The sequence below is a fragment of the Megalobrama amblycephala genome, linkage group LG18 (assembly GCF_018812025.1).
Source record: "Megalobrama amblycephala isolate DHTTF-2021 linkage group LG18, ASM1881202v1, whole genome shotgun sequence".
In the NCBI taxonomy this organism is placed as follows: Eukaryota; Metazoa; Chordata; class Actinopteri; order Cypriniformes; family Xenocyprididae; genus Megalobrama; species Megalobrama amblycephala.
In genome coordinates this window covers 34,315,666-34,335,474 of record NC_063061.1, presented here as the reverse complement: position 1 = coordinate 34,335,474, position 19,809 = coordinate 34,315,666, and the positions used below count along the sequence as shown (strand labels likewise).

General features: G+C 37.4%; 1 protein-coding gene and 1 long non-coding RNA gene across 3 annotated transcripts in view; one reads left to right on the top strand and one right to left on the bottom strand.

Moving 5' to 3' along the window:
* Window positions 1-1,452: 1,452 nt before the first annotated feature.
* Window positions 1,453-19,809, bottom strand: part of olfm1b (olfactomedin 1b) — a 37,555-nt gene continuing 19,198 nt past the window's right edge. For both annotated transcript variants that reach the window (XM_048165323.1, XM_048165322.1), the window contains exons 4-6: window positions 18,902-19,121; window positions 14,481-14,587; window positions 1,453-4,601 (exon numbers count right to left, since the gene is read on the bottom strand). In XM_048165323.1, coding sequence (XP_048021280.1) covers window positions 3,927-4,601; window positions 14,481-14,587; window positions 18,902-19,121 — 1,002 coding nt within the window. In that variant the 3' untranslated portion in view covers window positions 1,453-3,926. The remainder of the gene's footprint in view (window positions 4,602-14,480; window positions 14,588-18,901; window positions 19,122-19,809) is intronic.
* The window catches only part of LOC125252200, a 64,170-nt gene continuing 59,944 nt past the window's right edge, over window positions 15,584-19,809 (top strand). The window contains exons 1-2 of the long non-coding RNA XR_007181185.1: window positions 15,584-15,930; window positions 19,422-19,479. This is a non-coding gene — a long non-coding RNA (uncharacterized LOC125252200). The remainder of the gene's footprint in view (window positions 15,931-19,421; window positions 19,480-19,809) is intronic.

Below are 19,809 nucleotides of genomic sequence, written 5' to 3'. Positions count from 1 at the left end.
ATTTAAAGCTATATGACTTCTGTAAATAGTATAAGGGTCAATGACGTGACGGGTCATTTTTTTGTCCAAAGGCCTTAATAATAAAAAAACAAAAAAAAACAAAAAAAAAACAAAGATATGACATCCAAAGTATGTAAGGTAGTACAACTAGATCTCTTTTATTGAATCCAAAAGGTTTTAATTATATTTTGTTATATATAAATGTATTTTAAAGATTTTGAAGTGGCAAAAGGTCATTCGGTTTAACCGTCCAAAGGCCAATACAGCCATTTGATCTGAGATCAAAATATCTTAAAATGTAATAAATGAATATATTTTTTATTCTGGCATGATTTTAAAACATCATATATCAACATAGTGTAAAATGGTATTAAAATTATGTGTAGAAGTCGTTGCTTTGTTATGAGAAAGAATGTCCGGAAAAATGAATTTTTTTGATGTCATTCGGAGTAACCAATATAAAGGGACCATTTTGGATCAAGTCATGCGGTCAGTATCATGTGACAGGATGTGACATCATTCAGACACCTGCAAAGGACCACATGGTCTTGAAGCAAAGTAACTAACTCTCTCTTCGTGTTTTCACTTGCTCATACGCATGCCCCAAAACATCAGGTCATTCGGTACAACCGCTATAAAACATGGAAAATGTTGTAATATTTTAAAAACTTGTACTAAATATAAAATGTTTGATTGTCCTTTTACTGGCCTGTGGCATTGTTAATCAGCCTGTGGCATTGTTTGAAAATCATCATTCGGTAAAACCAAAGGTGTCATTCGGTAAAACTGAAATTTTGGTTAAACCGAATGACTTTTTTGGTGACAAATTTTGACCATCTTGTAAAAAATGACAAAAGCAGTGTTAATTGATTATAAAAACCACATAATCTCATTGTTAACAATAAAACTTCAAAATTAATTATATCTCCATTGTTTTTTTTACACTTTTAAAAACCTTATTCGTCAATGACCCATGAACAACTGTCGTCATATCAGCACTGTAGTTTAGACATGGTTTCTAGGATGTTTTACTGTGATGTTACTGTAATTGCAACAAAATGTTTTGTGCCTGCTGGGCTTCGACTGGGGTTTGTACTGTATGATAAGAGTAATAATCATTACAAATTTTTGTCAGACATGGGCTTAAAATAGGAAATAGAAAGCTATAAACTTTGATCATTCTGGATCTGGATCATGGTAAGAGTGTTTTAGCAGTTTAATCCAGAAATGTGTTCATGAACTTTAATTGACCCTGTCCTCTGCATGTATAATAACAAAACGTGAAGCTTATCAAAAAATATTATATTGCTGATGAAGCTGGTTAGTCAAGGTGGTTTTAGCTAGCTAAACAGCTTGATGAACGCAAACCAGCATCCCATAGCTAGTTTTTGTTGCTAATTTCTTTCAACATAAAACTCTGATCCCATGATGAAACAAACTCAGAGATCAATACAGAATGACATCAGGATATAAATCCTCTTTTATTGATAAGAATCATCGTATTGTGGGTACAACACACATCCAGCTAAGCGCATAAAGAAAACTGGAATTAGGTTCAGCGAATTCTTTATAAGACCTTGTTCAAATGTTTACATTACATAATAGACTGCTCAATGACGTCATAGTTTCATATTCATATTTTAGATGTCTTCTAAAGTGACATCTTACATTCTGATATCGATCTTTTTTGAGTTTTTGTGACAGAAATGTGGCTTTCTAACACCTTTAAACTAAAACAAAGACACTGAAGCATCACCCAAGCAGACGGTACTATATTACAAAAAACATCAAACTGTAAATCTACAAAAATCAAGAATGGGTGTTAAGAAACAAGCCACTCGAAACAAACCAGATAGAAACAAGCATTTTTTTTTTTTTTTAATTCCCAGGTTTCTAAAGATTATAACCAACCCCAACCCATCATATAGGTAAACATTCCTTTAAGCACATCTGGGCATGTAGAAACTGCTCATGCAAAACTAAAGAAATCATTTTACAAGAATTCACCAGCACAGAGACTAATTCGGAGTAAGATTGTACCTGAACCATCTGCTAGTAAAAACTGCACATCTGTTACATGGAGTTGGTGAATTATAGCAACCATGATGCAGATGTAGCTGACATCCATTTACAAGCACAACAAAGTGTGTATCGGTAGCCTGAATGGTGATGTTCTCACCAGAGGAGGTTTAAAGTCAACATGAAATGATGTTCGCAACCCATTTTACTGACGTGATGCGTTTCTGTGATTAACAGGATATTCATTGGAAAAAAAAATGCAGGACGAGACTTGATTTTTATCCCAAAAAAATGGACAATTGGGGGGAGGGGGTGAAAAATAAGAGTTCTTGGTGATGTCATCCGAAAAGGAAGGTTGTTTTAGAGATTTTTTGATAAAAGGTACAACAATTGTGCTTATTTCAGTGACTTTAAAAATAGTTTTTTCACTAACCACGCTTAAATGTCATTTTCTCAAAAAGACAAACTTTTACATACATGCTATTATTGTAGCAGAGTTTGTGCTGAATACAGACTTTAGCCATTAAAATGTTATAAGTAACTGAAATAAGCACAAATGTCAAGGCATGTCAGAAATCCCCCTCAGACTCCAGAGGGTTAAGAAAGCGTGATAAGACAGTAAAGAGGGTGAATTTTGAGTTCATGTTGACTTTAATAGCACGCTTTGGTCTGTTCTCAGGTGCTACATACATGTAGGTCATTATAAAATATCATGATATGGTCCACATTTAGGGAACTTGATCGCAGAGAAGTTCAAGTAAAATCTCACGAGAGTCCTTTGAACGACAACAGAGCTTTCAACAGTCAGCGCCTTCAGCCAATCATGTTTTTTTCTGAATTATCTAAAGAAATGAACTCTGCAAAGCACACAAGTTGGACTTATGATATTGCACAGACTGGTAGCTGACCGAGTTAGTTTGCCGAGTGAAGCACCATCGGTTTTCCTGCACACACTCTGTTTATGAGGAAAGGTTTGAGTAGTCCACATGGGCTACTATTCCGTTGATAATCCCAATGTTCTCCATATTTCAGTGTGCAGAAAAGCATGGACAAATGTCTTTTTAGTGCTACTGGAAAACCTCTGACCAGTGTCCTAGAAAGAAAAGTTTTTATTTTGTGTGTGTAAAAAAAGAAAGGCGTGGCTTTATTTATTTCATTTTTTTGGCATCTGTTCATTATTTTGTTTTTTATTTTCCATTCACATGTCTATTGTTCTTTAAATGGTTCAGTTTTCATTCAGCATAGCATTTTTTCACTGCAAAAAAATATATTCTTACTTGGTATTTTTGTCTTGTTTTGTGTTCAAATATCTAAACATTCTTATGTCAAGATACTTTTACTTCAGATGCAAAATGACACAAAAGAAGAAGTCTTGTTTTCTTTACTCAGTATTATTCTTCTTCTTCTGTATGAATGACTGAACAGATTTTTTTATTCATCTTTGTTCAAAAGTAACGATGTTGCTTACTCAACGAGTTCGAAATTGGTTCAGAGTCTGTATCTCAGGCAAACTTTGAGCAATCGAAATGAAAATTGGTACACTTCATCGGATCCTTGATCTGAGGGTCCATGCCAAATTTGGGAACAGCGCCACCTACAGATCTAAAAAAATTGGATATTTTTGCTCATAACTTTTGAAGAGTTTGTCAGAAAATCATGGCGTCTATGGATTCCTTGCGTCATGCCGAATATTTAATTTTGAATTCATGTTGCATTCATTTTGCATCTCCAGTAAATATGTTTTGATTTAAGAGTGTTTAGATATTTATACTGGCAAACGAGACAAAAATACTGAGGAAGAACATCATTTTTTTTGCAGTGTTGTAACTGTTGAAGAACATTCCAAAGGATTGTCTTAGGTTCAGTTTTATGTTCCTTTCAGATTCTCCAAACTAAATCCTCCATGGTTACAGCTGCTCCGAGCGGATGACGTGGAAAAGAGTAACGTTGTAGAGGACCTGATGTCCGTTATTCCAGGCGTATAGTGCACGATCTCGTGGGTTATAGTCCAGCATGGATATATGCGAGTACTTATTCTGCAGAACGATATCGATGTACTCGTACGTTGAGGAGTTGGTGTGGTAGGCATAGTAGACTTTCGTCCCTCCCGAGTAGCCGTTGGTCACGTACAGCGTCCCGCAAATCATAAACGACTCCCCGGCACTGCGCCTCGGGTGATTGGTTGTCCAGCTCTGGATGATGTGCAGGGTCAGCGGGTGGAGCTTGCTGATGACGATGTTCCCCGCGTTCTGATTGGTGGCGTACACGGCCCAGAGCCCGCCCTCGTCCACCATGAGGTCGATGTCGGAGTGTCCTCCCCAGGCGTAATGGTAGGTGTTGCTGTAGCCTGCGTTGTCCAGACGTTGAGACTTACTAATGGTGGAGGTCTTGAAGTCAAACTTGATGATCATGTTACTCTGGAACTTGTTAAAATAGATAGAGCCGTTGTAGACCACCTGACCCGTCCCGGACCAAGGGTGCGGGAGCCGGTGAGACGTGAAGTTATCTGACGTCATGAAGTCCGCCAAAGACTTGTACTCCCGTACAAAGCGGTTGTTATGGTAACCGTCCATGTACCACACCTGAACAGAAGTGAGAGAGCAAGTGATTAATTCATATAAATGACTAACAATACAAGCAATTGAGTTAATGAGACACTTCCCTGATAGCACAAGTATGTTGACCAGATGTGCATTAATTTTCATTTGGAAGATGTCATTTTTAGTATTTGCTCATGTGGAATATGCAGCAGATGTTTTTTAGCTAGAATATACATTAATCTAATTTTTTTTTTACAATGTTCCTCAGGGTTGTGAATCATTTTGAATTTAATTTGAAATAAAAATGAGTTCGTAAACAGGAACTTGAATTGAAATTCTGATTTGAATGTCTATCAAGAAGACACACTTTGAATGTTTGCTTGATAGATAGATAGATGACTCTTTGCTAATTAAACTGGTAGACTTTGTAGTTGCAGTAGTTGTCTTATATAGAGAGAATTCAAGTACAGAAGGTTAAACTACAGACTATTTAATCGAAGTGGGTCAAGTTGTTCTTTATTTTGTCTGTGCTTGCATTAGATTTTTTTAGTTCTGGCATGAATTTGCCAGCACAGCAGGACATGTTCAGCGAGGTCTTAATTAAATTCGAGACTGAAGGTGTCCATCCTTCCCCTGGCTGTGGCAGAACGCAGGCGGTGAAAATTGACAGCCAGGAAGTTGCTGTGTGCCAGGCATTACGAACCCTATGGGGATAATTCCAGATCATTCCGGATAAAAGCCGACTCTCCGTGGAGAATTCCCAGCATGACTGGGGCTTCTGTTTCTCGGTGAGCGAATGGAAAGGGAGCAGTCACGCTTATGGAATATTCCAGAGCCTCGTGGCCCAGCGGGATGTCTGTGTGCTCTCTATAGGAGGCACGATGCAGTAAACAACATCTACTGTATATATCAACTTACACACTCTATTCTGCATGTTGGAACATTCGGCACACCCTTTCTTTTGAAATCCAGCCACAGTTGTTCACTGTATGGCTGAAGCAATAACATTTGATTAGATCTTATTGTGGTTTAACAGCATTTTTCACAATATAAACTGTTCCAAACCTTTGGAACAGTGTGTTAATACTCTTGACTCCTGGGCAGAAGTGGGGATTATAAACCCCTAAGATAGATTTAAGAGTTGGAGGAAGTGCAGAATCAAGCTGAGGATGTTCATCCTTTGGCTAACACCAAAATAACACAAAATAACACCATTAAACTTTATACTATCTGGTAGTTTTTCAGAAACTGCTCTGCCAGCTCTGAACTAGAATCAGAGGTCTCTTTTCCACTCCGAGCCCAACAGAACTTGCAAACAGATGATTTTTTGGGGGGTCAGGTTCTGGTCAGTTTTTCATGTAACATAAGGAATATTATTAGTTATTTCTTCTGTTCATCAATTTGGTCAGCTTTTCTGTATTTATATGTGCTATATAATACATTTTACTTACTCAAAGTCTATATATATACTAGAGAGAGAGAGATATGCACCGATCCAATGATTGATCCAATGATTCAGAACGATATCTGCTGATACTGATACCGATAGTTTGATTTTCTTAAGGAAAATCAGGATAATGAAGGTAAAAAACCTGCAACCCTGGCTTGAGCTATGGGAGATTTATACGGTCAAATAGAGCCTGCTTTTATCGGCCGATACCAATTATCGGCTGGTTCATTGGTGCATCTCTAGTATATTTACTATATACCAAATAACTTCATTTCATGCAAATAAATTGCTTCAGTGACTCAAATGTCCAACATTTAATGCTAATAAAAGCAAACATTTGGTTTTGTAAAACATGGTAATCCTCTCTAATGATAATAGTGTATTTGTAGAGTAAATGTTAGTATAGCTGAACATGTGATGTCAGGACACTTTTTGTTGATTTGTAAAGCTTCTGGTAGCATTGCTATTTTATTTCTATACACATCAGCTTTTGAGAATCAAGTCACAGAATACCTTTGTGGTCAAAAGTTGGAGATATCAAATAGGAGTATGATCAGAATATGGAACGCAGCATTAAAGGTGCCCAAGAACTTTTTTTCACAAGATGTAATATAAGTCTAAGGTGTCCCCTGAATGTGTCTGTGAAGTTTCAGCTCAAAATACCCCATAGATTTTTTTTAATGAATTTTTTTAACTGCCTATTTTGGGGCATCATTAAATATGCGCCAATTTAGGCTGCGGCCCCTTTAAATCCTCACGCTCCCTGCCCCCGAGCTTGTGACTGCCTTAAACAGCATAAACAAAGTTCACACAGCTAATATAACCCTCAAAATAGATCTTTACAAAATGTTCATCATGCATGCTGCATGTATGCATCGGATCATGTGAGTATAGTATTTATTTGGATGTTTACATTTGATTCTGAATGAGTTTGATAGTGCTCCATGGCTAAAGCTAACATTACACACTGTTGAAGAGATTTATAAAGAATGAAGTTGTTTCTGAATTATACAGACTACAAGTGTTTAAAAATGAAAATAGCGACGGCTCTCTTGTCTCCGTGAATACAGTAAGAAACAATGGTAACTTTAACCACATTTAACAGTACATTAGCAACATGCTAACGAAACATTTAGAAAGACAATTTACAAATATCACTAAAAATATCATGTTATCATGGATCATGTCAGTTATTATCGCTCCATCTGCCATTTTTCGTTATTGTCCTTGCTTGCTTACCTAGTCTGATGATTCTGCTGTGCACAGATCCAGACGTTAATACTGGCTTGCGTAATGCCTTGAATGGCTGGCATATGCAAATATTGGGGGCGTACATATTAATGATCCCTATTAATAATGTAATGTTGAGATTCGCCTGTTCTTCGGAGGTCTTTTAAACAAATGAGATTTACATAAGAAGGAGGAAACAATGGAGTTTGAGACTCACTGTATGTCATTTCCATGTACTGAACTCTTGTTATTCAACTATGCCAAGGTAAATTCAATTTTAAATTCTATGGCACCTTTAAAATTTGACCGTACTAGTTGGTCACAAGGTTTTTGTTCAGGCTTTAACTAAATGCTCATGCAGACATTGAATACTGCTCCATCTCTGCTTGGTATCTCTGACAGAAACACACTGCTGTGCCAAAGCTTTTTATCTTTGAAGAGCCAAAAACCGCTCTGAGATATTGCTTATTGTTCACTCCCACACACACATACACATACACACACACACACACACACACACACACACACATACGTCTCTCTCCACGCTCTGTCTGTCTCACACATACAGCCTACGGTCTCATCAATCTTTGAGAACAAGAGGCTCCAACCCAAAAGTGTGAGAAAAACAGAACAAGAGGGAGGGGGAAAAGCACTAAAACTGGGTCTGTGGGTGTGAATGAAGGTTATATATTCTCTAGCTTGATTTATAATTGCCCTACTGCATTTATGGGTTTCGGAGGAACTAGCTTGTGTGAGGCATCACTTTAATGGCATCTTGGGTTTGTTGGGTTGGGGGGTGGGGGGGGGGGTTGCTTGTGTAGTTTTATATTAGACTATTTGTTATTCTTTAATATTTTCCAGTCTGCTGTACCATTATAATTCTTCGCAAAATGTCAGATGTTTTTTCTTCCACAACTGCCACTGTTAAAGCAATACGTTATAAGACCTAAAGTACAATGTGAATACAGTCACAGCTAAAAGATGCTGCATGACACACAAGCTCTTTATATGAAATTGGATGTCCAGCTTTACTGTCCCGCATACATTATACTCGCTGTGATATCTACTACAGTATATGACAAATCTCAAATGACTGATTGCTTACAAAGCTCTATCTATAACTATACCAGCTCTAATCTGCTAAACTTTAAAACAATATGTATTTTCTGAAAAGCACTATATAGGAAAAAACAGAAAAGCGTAGCGCTAGATCAGTCCAAACAAATACTTATACATACAGCTTCTGGTGGTGCGTAGATACAAAGATCAAAAACTTTAAGAACTCCAAGATCAAAAAAATGAAAGATCCGTACACGAGAATGAAGTCAAAAAAGCTCCAACGAATGTATTATCCAGAGGCACTTTTGCACTTTTTGTGGCCTCTGGATAATAAATTTGTTGGAGCTTTTTTGACTTCATTCTCGTGTGCAGATCTTTCTTTTTTTTTTTTGATCTGAAAAGCACTATACAAATACATTTGACATGACTATATTCATCATACAAGACAGCCTTCGAGAATAAAGTTGAGGACATTAAACTGTTTTTATAAAGCAAATTCCTTTAAGTACAATGCCTTCTGGTACCATATTGGTATCTGTTGATATGATTTTTTTATTATTTACATTTTTTACACTTTATATTAGAGATTTCTTTTAATCAGGTGATATTGGATATTTAAAGGTGCCATCGAACGTTTTTTTACAAGATGTAATATAAGTCTAAGGTGTCCCCTGAATGTGTCTGTGAAGTTTCAGCTCAAAATACCCCATAGATTTTTTTTAATTGATTTTTTTAACTGCCAATTTTGGGGCATCATTAAATATGAGCCGATTTATGCTGTGCGGCCCCTTTAAATCTTGTGCTCTCCGCCCAACAAAGTTTACACAGCTAATGTAACCCTCAAATGGATCTTTACAAAGTGTTCGTCATGCATACGGCATGCATGCGTCGGATTATGTGAGTATTGTATACTGTTATATTGTTTACATTTGATTCTGAATGAATTTGAGGCTGTGCTCCATGGCTAACGGCTAATGCTACACTGTTGGAGAGATTTATAAACAATGAAGTTGTGTTTGTGCATTATACAGACTGCAAGTGTTTAATAATGAACGGCTCTTGGCTCCGTGAATACAGTAAGAAACGATGGTAACTTTAACCACATTTAACAGTACATTAGCAACATGCTAACGAAACATTTAGAAAGACAATTTACAAATATCACTAAAAATATCATGATATCATGGATCATGTCATTTATTATTGCTCCATCTGCCATTTTTCACTATTGTTCTTGCTTGCTTACCTAGTCTGATGATTCAGCTGTGCACATCCAGACGTTACTGGCTGCCCTTGTCTAATGCCTTTCATAATGTTGGGAACATGGGCTGGCATATGCAAATATTGGGGGCGTACACCCCGACTGTTACGTAACAGTCGGTGTTATGTTGAGATTCGCCTGTTCTTCGGAGGTCTTTTAAACAAATGAGATTTATATAAGAAGGAGGAAACAATGGAGTTTGAGACTCACTGTATGTCATTTCCATGTACTGAACTCTTGTTATTTAACTATGCCAAGATAAATTCTTTAACTGTGTATGCTCGTTTCCCCTGTTTTTACATTTAGATTACTTTTGTTAATCTTTTAAAAACAATAATAATTTACTAGCACTGTTACTCTGTATTGACCAATCAGCATCCAGGACCGCACCGCAGCTATCCAATTTTTGTGTTTTAACGTCATTAATGGCAAAAGATTTATTGGCTGCTCATTGCCAGTGGATGGAGCTTGAAGGTCCAGCCACACCTTAACCCTTCCCATTACCCTATCCCAAACATAATTATGTCAAGTCCCACCCATTAGGTCCACAGAGGTGGAGTTGGACTTGGTCAAGCTCCACCTGTTACATCCAGAGAGGGAGCTGGATGTCATTTGGCTCTGCAGTGAGCACCAATTGAAACAAAAGACATGCTTATATAATTAAGGACCTGTAATTTTGAACTTCTCATCAAGAACTGGTACATCTGCTTGCTGAGATACTTCTTAAACGCACCAGTTAAAGCATATGCAGCTCTGGGATGCCAACAGCTAATTGCCAATTTGTCATTTAGCCCACACTTTAATCTAAAACCGTTTGCAGGACATTCATTACAGGAACAGTCTCTTGCAACCTGAGGTTATGAATCATAAAGCATACTGTAACATTTGGTAACAGGCCCAGATCTTTAAGCACAACGACATGTAACCCGATAGCAAAACAGGTCAAAGGTTATAGCACACTTCCGCAATGCCACTCAGCTTCCCTTTTTCATACAAAGGTTTGCATGAGACCACACAACATCACCAAAAACCTTCTTTACACGCTGGGAAACGGTTAGGCTTAGAATGGGCTTATACACACAGGCCGTCATGAACGTCTCACACTCATTTCCTGCTGGCCTCATTCATCCACCACAGTCTGCTGTCTTAACCTCCACCCGTTATCAGAAGCCCCTCCGCGGCCTCCATTACGAGCCCCACTGGAGCACTTCACGTCCAGACGAGTGGAAAATTATTTGGCCTCGCTTATTTTTCCCTTGTGCCGTTGTGAGTGTTAGTGACCTGGCTTCAACTTCACAGACGTCCGACTCGTAAATGAATGCTTGTTACGAACTGGTTCTGTTTTGATTCTTTCGTTCCAGTGCAAAAATCATTATAATGAAACAAAAATATAGCGATAAACAACAGTATTTTACTAATTAATTGTTTATTTAACTTTATACAACAGTGCTTTCTGGTTCTCAAATCTGATTGGCTGAGAGCCGTGCTATATTGTAGTGATTTCTTTGTTGTTTAGACGAGCTCCAGGCTGTCAGCGGGCGTTTAGTGCTCATGTACCCGCTGAGAACAGGTTCATCTCAGCCAGTGCTTCGGGGAATTTGCCGCTGGCTCTTACGCTGCATTCACACGGGGCATCGGCGTCAACGCTTGATGTCTGAAGCATGGTGCTGACGTGACCGTCATAGTAACAACAGCCAATCGCATTACTTTCCAGTGTTGCATGAACGCAATTGGCTAGCGACTGCTCTAGGGTATTTGCATAAGACGATCTGATTAGCTGACACCTGCATTGGCACTTGAAAAGTTGAGAAATTTTCAACTTCTACTGCGAGCAACACGACGGAACCCACAATTCAGTTCAGCAACATGTGACATCGACCATTCAAAGTAAATGAGAAGCATTAACGCCAACGCCTCGTGTGAATGCAGCGTTATAATCGTTAAACAGGAGATATAATTAATTTTGGGTACATAAAATGGGCAATCTTTGGTCTTATTAATCTATTACTTGTTCCTGATTAAATTGAATTGGGCAATGTTAAATTTAAAAATTGAATATTAAGACTATATTTAACTTACATCCTACGTACAATTGTGCTTATTTCCTAATGTCATTTATAATGGCAATTGTTGTTCATTTAAATATTGTTGTTCGATAAATATTATACAAGTAGCCGTGCAATATGGCTGTATATCAGCACACTGTGATTACCTACGGCCGAATCTCAGCCGTGCTGATATACGTGACTATCGTCCTCCAAAAAACGCCACTATAGGTAGTTTTTTCAAGCACCTTTTTACGACCTAAATTTACGTATTAAAGTCATGCGCCCTCTAGCTGCCGTAAAAATAATGACAGTGTCGTGTTACGTCTGTCGTCATGAAATGACGTATGACCGTCGTTACCAATCAAAATGCGTGTTCATTTAAATGCAAAGTGTGGGCTTTTTACACCATTTGTCCTATTTCGCAAAACTGATTATTTTATTAAAAAGACTACACCTAACCCAATCCTAAACCTAGCCTTAGTGATTTATAGTGCATTTACACTTTATGAGCATCGAACCCATGATCGCATGATCACATGTTCGCATATTGTTAATGGTCTGCCAATTGAGCTACATGAAACAATGCATTAAAATGAAAGTGTCCTGTTGTCGATAGGGGTGCAACTTCAGTAAACGCTCCTATGGGTTGTATTTCAGGTAAGTGACATGTCGTATAGGTGTATTGTTGGAGGACATGTTGTGATATACAGCCATATCACATGGCAACTCGTGTGATATTGCTCATATATACAGTAAAAGGAAGTGCTTTGAATCCTGGGAATATCTATGAGTCTTAATGAAGCACTGAATTAAATATAATTGGTTCATTGAAGCTGAGTCTGAATGAACTGATTCATCTACTGCACAGTGATCATGAGATATTTACTGATCCTGATGCTGGACTAAATATCTAGATGAAGTATTTTCTGCAAATGCATAAGAAAGAATTTCCTTGTGCTGTTTAACTTCACGCTGTGCAAATGACAGTATAGGATGTGAGTTTTTCCTCACATATTTGTGTATGACGGCACGGCCTTGAGGTTTGTTTTTCTGTTTTATTTTTTCTTTATTGGTCTAAAGCAACATGGTTATAAAGCAGCTGCCGGCAGCTATGTGCTCATGGGTTTTTACTGTAGGCATAAATTAAGCAGCTATCCTCCACTATCTGCATGTTAATGAATCTCAGAAATGAATCCTGTTTGTCCTACACAAGGAAGTTACACTTATATTCATTACCAAATGAAATTAGTTCAGTGAGTGTTCAACAGTGTTCAAAATTAAGATAATATACATATATACAATATACATATGAAGACTTAAGATGCAAAAGCCTCTAAGTGCCGTCTGAAATCTTCTTCTAAAATGAGCATTTTTATCAAGCTCGTATGTTAAGGTTCAGTAATTTCACTTTAATGGCAATGAAAGGACCTATTAATTGCCATTAAAGTGAAATTACTGAACATAAACATACAAGCTTCATAAAAATGCTCATTTTAGAAGAAAATTTCAGATGGCACTTAGAGCCTTTGCACCTGAAGTCTTCATATATACATATACTATATTCAGCAAGGATGCATTAAATTGATCAAAACTGACAGTAAAGACATTTATAATGTTACAGAAGATTTCTATATTCAGCAAAGAATCCTGAAAAAAGTATCACTGTTTCCACAAAAATATTAAAGGTGCCCTCGAATGAAAAATTGAATTTGTCTTGGCATAGTTAAATAACAAGTACATGGAAATGACATACAGTGAGTCTCAAACTCCATTGTTTCCTCCTTCTTATATAAATCGAATTTGTTTAAAAGACCTCCGAAGAACAGGTGAATCTCAACATAACACCGACTGTTACGTAACAGTCGGGGTGTACGCCCCCAATATTTGCATATGCCAGCCCATGTTCCCAACATTATGAAAGGCATTAGACAAGGGCAGCCATGAACGTCTGGATCTGTGCACAGCTGAATCATCAGACTAGGTAAGCAAGCAAGAACAATAGCGAAAAATGGCAGATGGAGCAATAATAACTGACATGATCCATGATATCATGATATTTTTAGTGATATTTGTGAATTGTCTTTCTAAATGTTTCGTTAGCATGTTGCTAATGCACTGTTAAATGTGATTAAAGTTACCATCGTTTCTTACTGTATTCACGGAGACAAGAGAGCCGTCGCTATTTTCATTTTTAAACACTTGCAGTCTGTATAATTCATAAACACAACTTCATTGTTTATAAATCTCTCCAACGGTGTAGCATTAGCCATGGAGCATAGCCTCAAACTCATTCAGAATCAAATGTAAACAATATAACAGTATACAATACTCACATAATCCGACGCATGCATGCCGCATGCATGACGAACACTTTGTAAAGATCCATTTGAGGGTTACATTAGCTGTGTAAACTTTGTTTATGCACTGTTTAAGACAAGCGCGAGCTCCGTGGGCGGAGAGCACAAGATTTAAAGGGGCCGCACAGCATAAATTGGCTCATATTTAATGATGCCCCAAAATAGGCAATTAAAAAAATTAATTAAAAAAAATCTATGGGGTATTTTGAGCTGAATCTTCACAGACACATTCAGGGGACACCTTAGACTTATATTACATCTTGTAAAAAAACGTTCGATGGCACCTTTAAGCAGCACAACTGTTTTCAATTCTGATAATAATAACAAATGTTTCTTGAGCAGTAAATCAGCATATCTGAAGGATTTCTGAAGGATCATGTGACACTGAAGACTGGAGTAATGATGTTTTTACTGTATTTTTTGATCAAATAAATGCAGCATTGGTGAGAAAAATCTAACTGACCATATATACACACATTTGTATAAATTCATATATGTATATGCATTTATACTCACCCTAGTGTCTCCCTCAGGAGCGAGGGGGTCCGTCATCCAGGATCCGAACCGAGACCCGGATGTTTTAATAGTGATTGCGTCACTAATGCCGGTCAGCTTACCACAAGCTGCAGGACACACACACAAATTGAATGAGTTTGGTGATTTAATGCTGTAATATTATGATGAGTCTGATTCAGTCATAATTACTGTGGTAATCTTATATCTTGGAATGAAGGTTCTGGTTAAATACTTTAATTGAGTCAAACTGAGTTTCATTATGATCTTTCACAACGAAGAGCGAGAAAAAAATTGCTTGTGCTTTTCTACCTCTTTTTCACCTCACAGTTTTATTTCTTGAAGTCACCATGGAATGGCGATCACAACCAGATTTAGTTCCATAATGTGATATATATATATATATATATATATATATATATATATTTAAATTCAGTTGCACACAATAAGATTAAGAAAGCTAATAGCTTTTTTGATGTTCATGTTGACTTACAGTAACATACTGTAAATGGGTCAAGCTGGTGAATGTAGCTTCATTGATAATATATGAATACATATGAATGTTTTAATGTGTGTGACAGAGAGAGAGAAAATATGATGTAAAGATAAAACAAGATAAATTTCAAAAATTATGATGTTTGACATCCTGTGATGTTGATAGTGAGTGTAATATCCGTGATGTATGTGTGTCAGTTTGTGTGTGTGTGTGTATTTTCCTGCTCAGCCTCCCCCATTCACACACACACACACACTTACACATGCTTGAGATTAACACACTGAGTAATCTGTTGTCTGAAGGGACACACAGGCCTAAATTATTATGCTACTATCTTTAGACTAAAGCCCTGATTCTCTCAAACTGCAGACACACATCTGCAGAAAAATACACAATCTTCTTACACAATGAAATGGAACAATGTGCGTGATTATAGATTTATTTGTTGTCGTACAGAAAAAACATGCATTTCACATGTGGAAAGAGCACATGTGGGAGTGTTAAATTCATGTGTTTTGATAAATCTCATGTGATGGCATCAAAACGGCATTTGAGGATTTATATTTGAACTAGATTTTTACATTTCTGATGAAAATGTAAGTGGTGGCGACATGGCGTAAGTCTGATCGCTTAAAGTAATAGTAAGGCACCTCTCCTCGACCAAATACAAGTTCATTCGTGTCACGTGTGGGATGAAACTGTACATGGGAATTTGTGAAATTCCTTTGGTTTTCCTGTAAAGGTCTTATTTTCATTAGAAGCGTTGCACATGGATGAAGCTCAATTGTGTGTGAAACAGAGAGATAAATCAGAGTTGTTTTAAAGCCATATTGATCGTACAGTGAAATTGGCCCAAATTTCTCTTCCAGAAACTCGGCGTGAGGACAAGAGAAAGATGATACACACCAGAGAACAGATGCCGATGTGTGTGGATGCTGGGAAGTGGAAGCTGTGATGGTGAAAGTATAATTTCACTCTTTTATAGCTCAAGAGACTTTAACTCAGTTCTCAGTTGTGCTTCATTTACAGTGGGTACGGAAAGTATTCAGACCCCCTTAAATTTTTCACTCTTTGTTATATTGCAGCCATTTGCTAAAATCATTTAAGTTCATTTTTTTTCCTCATTAATGTACACACAGCACCCCATATTGACAGAAAAACACAGAATTGTTGACATTTTTGCAGATTTATTAAAAAAGAAAAACTGAAATATCACATGGCCTAAGTATTCAGAACCTTTGCTGTGACACTCATATATTTAACTCAGGTGCTGTCCATTTCTTCTGATCATCCTTGAGATGGTTCTACACCTTCATTTGAGTCCAGCTGTGTTTGATTATACTGATTGGACTTGATTAGGAAAGCCACACACCTGTCTATATAAGACCTTACAGCTCACAGTGCATGTCAGAGCAAATGAGAATCATGAGGTCAAAGGAACTGCCTGAAGAGCTCAGAGACAGAATTGTGGCAAGGCACAGATCTGGCCAAGGTTACAAAAAAATTTCTGCTGCACTTAAGGTTCCTAAGAGCACAGTGGCCTTCATAATCCTTAAATGGAAGACGTTTGGGACAACCAGAACCCTTCCTAGAGCCCTGACTTAAACCCAATTGAGCATCTCTGGAGAGACCTAAAAATGGCTGTCCACCAACGTTTACCATCCAACCTGACAGAACTGGAGAGGATCTGCAAGGAGGAATGGCAAAGGATCCCCAAATCCAGGTGTGAAAAACTTGTTGCATCTTTCCCAAAAAGACTCTGTATTAGACTCTGTGGCTGTATTAGATCAAAAGGGTGCTTCTACTAAATACTGAGCAAAGGGTCTGAATACTTAGGACCATGTGATATTTCAGCTTTTCTTTTTTAACAAATCTGCAAAAATGTCAACAATTCTGTGTTTTTCTGTCAATATGGGGTGCTGTGTGTACATTAATGAGGAAAAAAAATAACTTAAATGATTTAAGCAAATGGCTGCAATTAAACAAAGAGTGAAAAATGTAAGGGGGTCTGAATACTTTCCGTACCCACTGTAAGTATCAACTATGTCTCAGATGCTTCTGCTAAAATAAAAACAGACCCATTTGAGAATAGGAGACAAAAATATGTTTTAAGAATGTTTTGCTAATTTTAACATTAAGTTATGAAATGTTATTTCTGAATGTTCCAAATGTCCAGTTTTTTTAAATGCTTGGTTATACAAATGTTAAGGGAACATTCCATTTTATCATTCTACAAAGATTATGTGGGAACGTTACTTTTGAATGTCTTCTGAACATTCTAAAACAAGTAGTAACATTTAAAAAACGTTAGACAAACGTCCAACTAAAACATTTCAAAACGAATGTTGTAAAAATAATGTTTTTATGTAAACATTTTGAGAACATTGTTAAAGACCAGATCTCACGAGTAAACAACTGTTTTACAAGGTGGTGATTTTGTATGAATTTGTATGATGTGAATCATCGAAAACATGATTTTTAAACTGATTGTATCACCCTGTTTGCCCCGTTTTCACCTCGGTCAGTCATTTGGGTATTTGCTGCTGGCTCTTCATGCATTCTTTTTTATCAACACTTTTCATTAAGAAAAAGCAACATTTTGAACAAAAAACTGAGAAATTGCCTTTTTGTCAGAGACAATGTCCTGATTGCATTCAGAATGATAATCAAAACATATGGAGTAGATCGCTTCCATCAACACCCTCAAAGCTTGAACAGTCCTATTCGTGGGTCAACATTTGTGACCCTGGACCTCAAAACCAGTCATAAGTAGCATAGGTATATGTATATACAATACATTGTATGGGTCAAAATTATCGATTTTTCTTTTATGCCAAAAATCATTAGGATATTAAGTAAAGATCATGTTCCATGAAGATATTTAGTACATTACCTACCATAAATATATCAAAAAATTATTTTTGTGGGTGGATATGCATTGCTAAGGACTTCATTTAGGCAACTTTAAAGGCGATTTCCTCAATATTTAGATTTTTTTGCACCCTCAGAGTCCATATTTTTAAATATTTGTATCTCGGACAAATTTTGTCCTAACAAACCATACATCAATGGAAAGCTTATTTATTCAGCTTTCAGATGATGTATAAATCTCATTTAAAAAAAAATAAAAAAAACGTCCCTTATGACTGGTTTTGTGGTCTAGGGTCAGATTTCATTCGGTAATGTTTGGACGCTTTGATTTATATGTTGTTAAATGTTTAATGATCGCATAAGCAATGCTTCCATCGCTTGTTTCTGCTGCTTCTTCGCCTGTGTTTTTATCTGGAGCTTCTGTACTCTTTCAGAAGATGTGTCCCCCCCCCACCAAAATGTGGATTGCAGTTGTGGCTAGAAGCGATACAGCTACAGCCGGAAGAGATGCAAAATCTCGCCATAAAATAACAATAAATTAATTTTATTAATGATAAACCAACCCTTACAATAATCCAACCATAAACCTACCCTTACAATAATGCAAATACAGTAATTAATTGTTGTTCAGGGTGACAAAAACGATGCAATATTGATGTTCGCATACCCAGTAGGACAATCAGGCTGTAGCTGTATCCCTTCTAGCCCTAACCATGGATTTGACTCAATTTGCCGGAAAACTCCGTCAATGGCAGGAAAATGTGCAATGTGCTTTGATCTGCCTGCATTGACACTATTCTTTAAGAGCTGCTGTGCAGCCAAAGTAATGTACCAGTTATCGATGTAAAGCTGCTTTGACACAATCTACATTGTAAAAAGTGCTATATAAATAAAGGTGACTTGACTTGACTTGAAAAGAGTTACAGATCCATTTACTTCCATTGAAAGTGCCTCAGAATTCCAGAATGTATAAACAATGTTAATCCAGGATCATGTCCTGCTTACTTAAACCATGTTGAGAAAACATGTATATGTCTATGTTAACGGTGTGTCTTACCGAGCTTCTGCATGCATGCGCGTAGCCGCTCCTCGAGACTAACCACGCGGGAGTGCAGGTCATCGTAGTCGTAGGCTCCCATCTCCTGCTGGAGGAGGCCGAGGCTGGCCGTCAAATTCTGCACCTCCTCTTTAAACTGCTGAACCAGCCGGGCATCAGCTTTGTACTCCTCGAGTACGGGGATTAGCGGACGCAGCTCCGCCATTTTTGCCTTTATGGCCTGCAAATACGTAATGTGGGAAAGTTGGAAAGTCTGGCTTACTTGTACATTGTGAAGCCTGTCTGAGCCCTCGCTGTCTACACTGATTTGAGCAATCTAGGTGTTGAATACTGCTGTACGTGAGGTTGTATGCATCAATAAATGTGTTTGTTTGTCTGGAAACAATTGAGTTTCACTATATATGCCCCAGAGTATGTGGACACCTACACACCACATCAATATGTGTTTTAATTTCAGAACCATTAGCATTTATAATGAGTTAGTCATTCTATAACAGCTTCTACTCCTCTGGGAATTTAGATGCTGGGACATGGATGCGGTGGTTTGCTCCTGAGCGTCAGTGAGGTACTGATGTTGGGTGAGTGCCAAAGATCGCATAAATCTTCTTTGTGCAGGTCAGTCAAGTTTCTTCCATGTCAGACAACTACACTCTAAACAAATGCTGGCTTGTTTCAACCCTTGATATGGTCAAATATAGACAACCCCAACAGTTGTGTCCATATTTGACCCAAACATGGGTTGAGATAAATAATTCTTTATGAACCTTGCAAAAAAGAGCCTGTTTTCCTATAAATGCTTGTGAATAAGAAGTGTGCGTTTATTGAATGTGCACTTGTAGCGTACTTCAAATTTTAATCATTTAAAAAAAAAAAACTGTACTTGCAGATGTTTTTTAACATACTTAAGA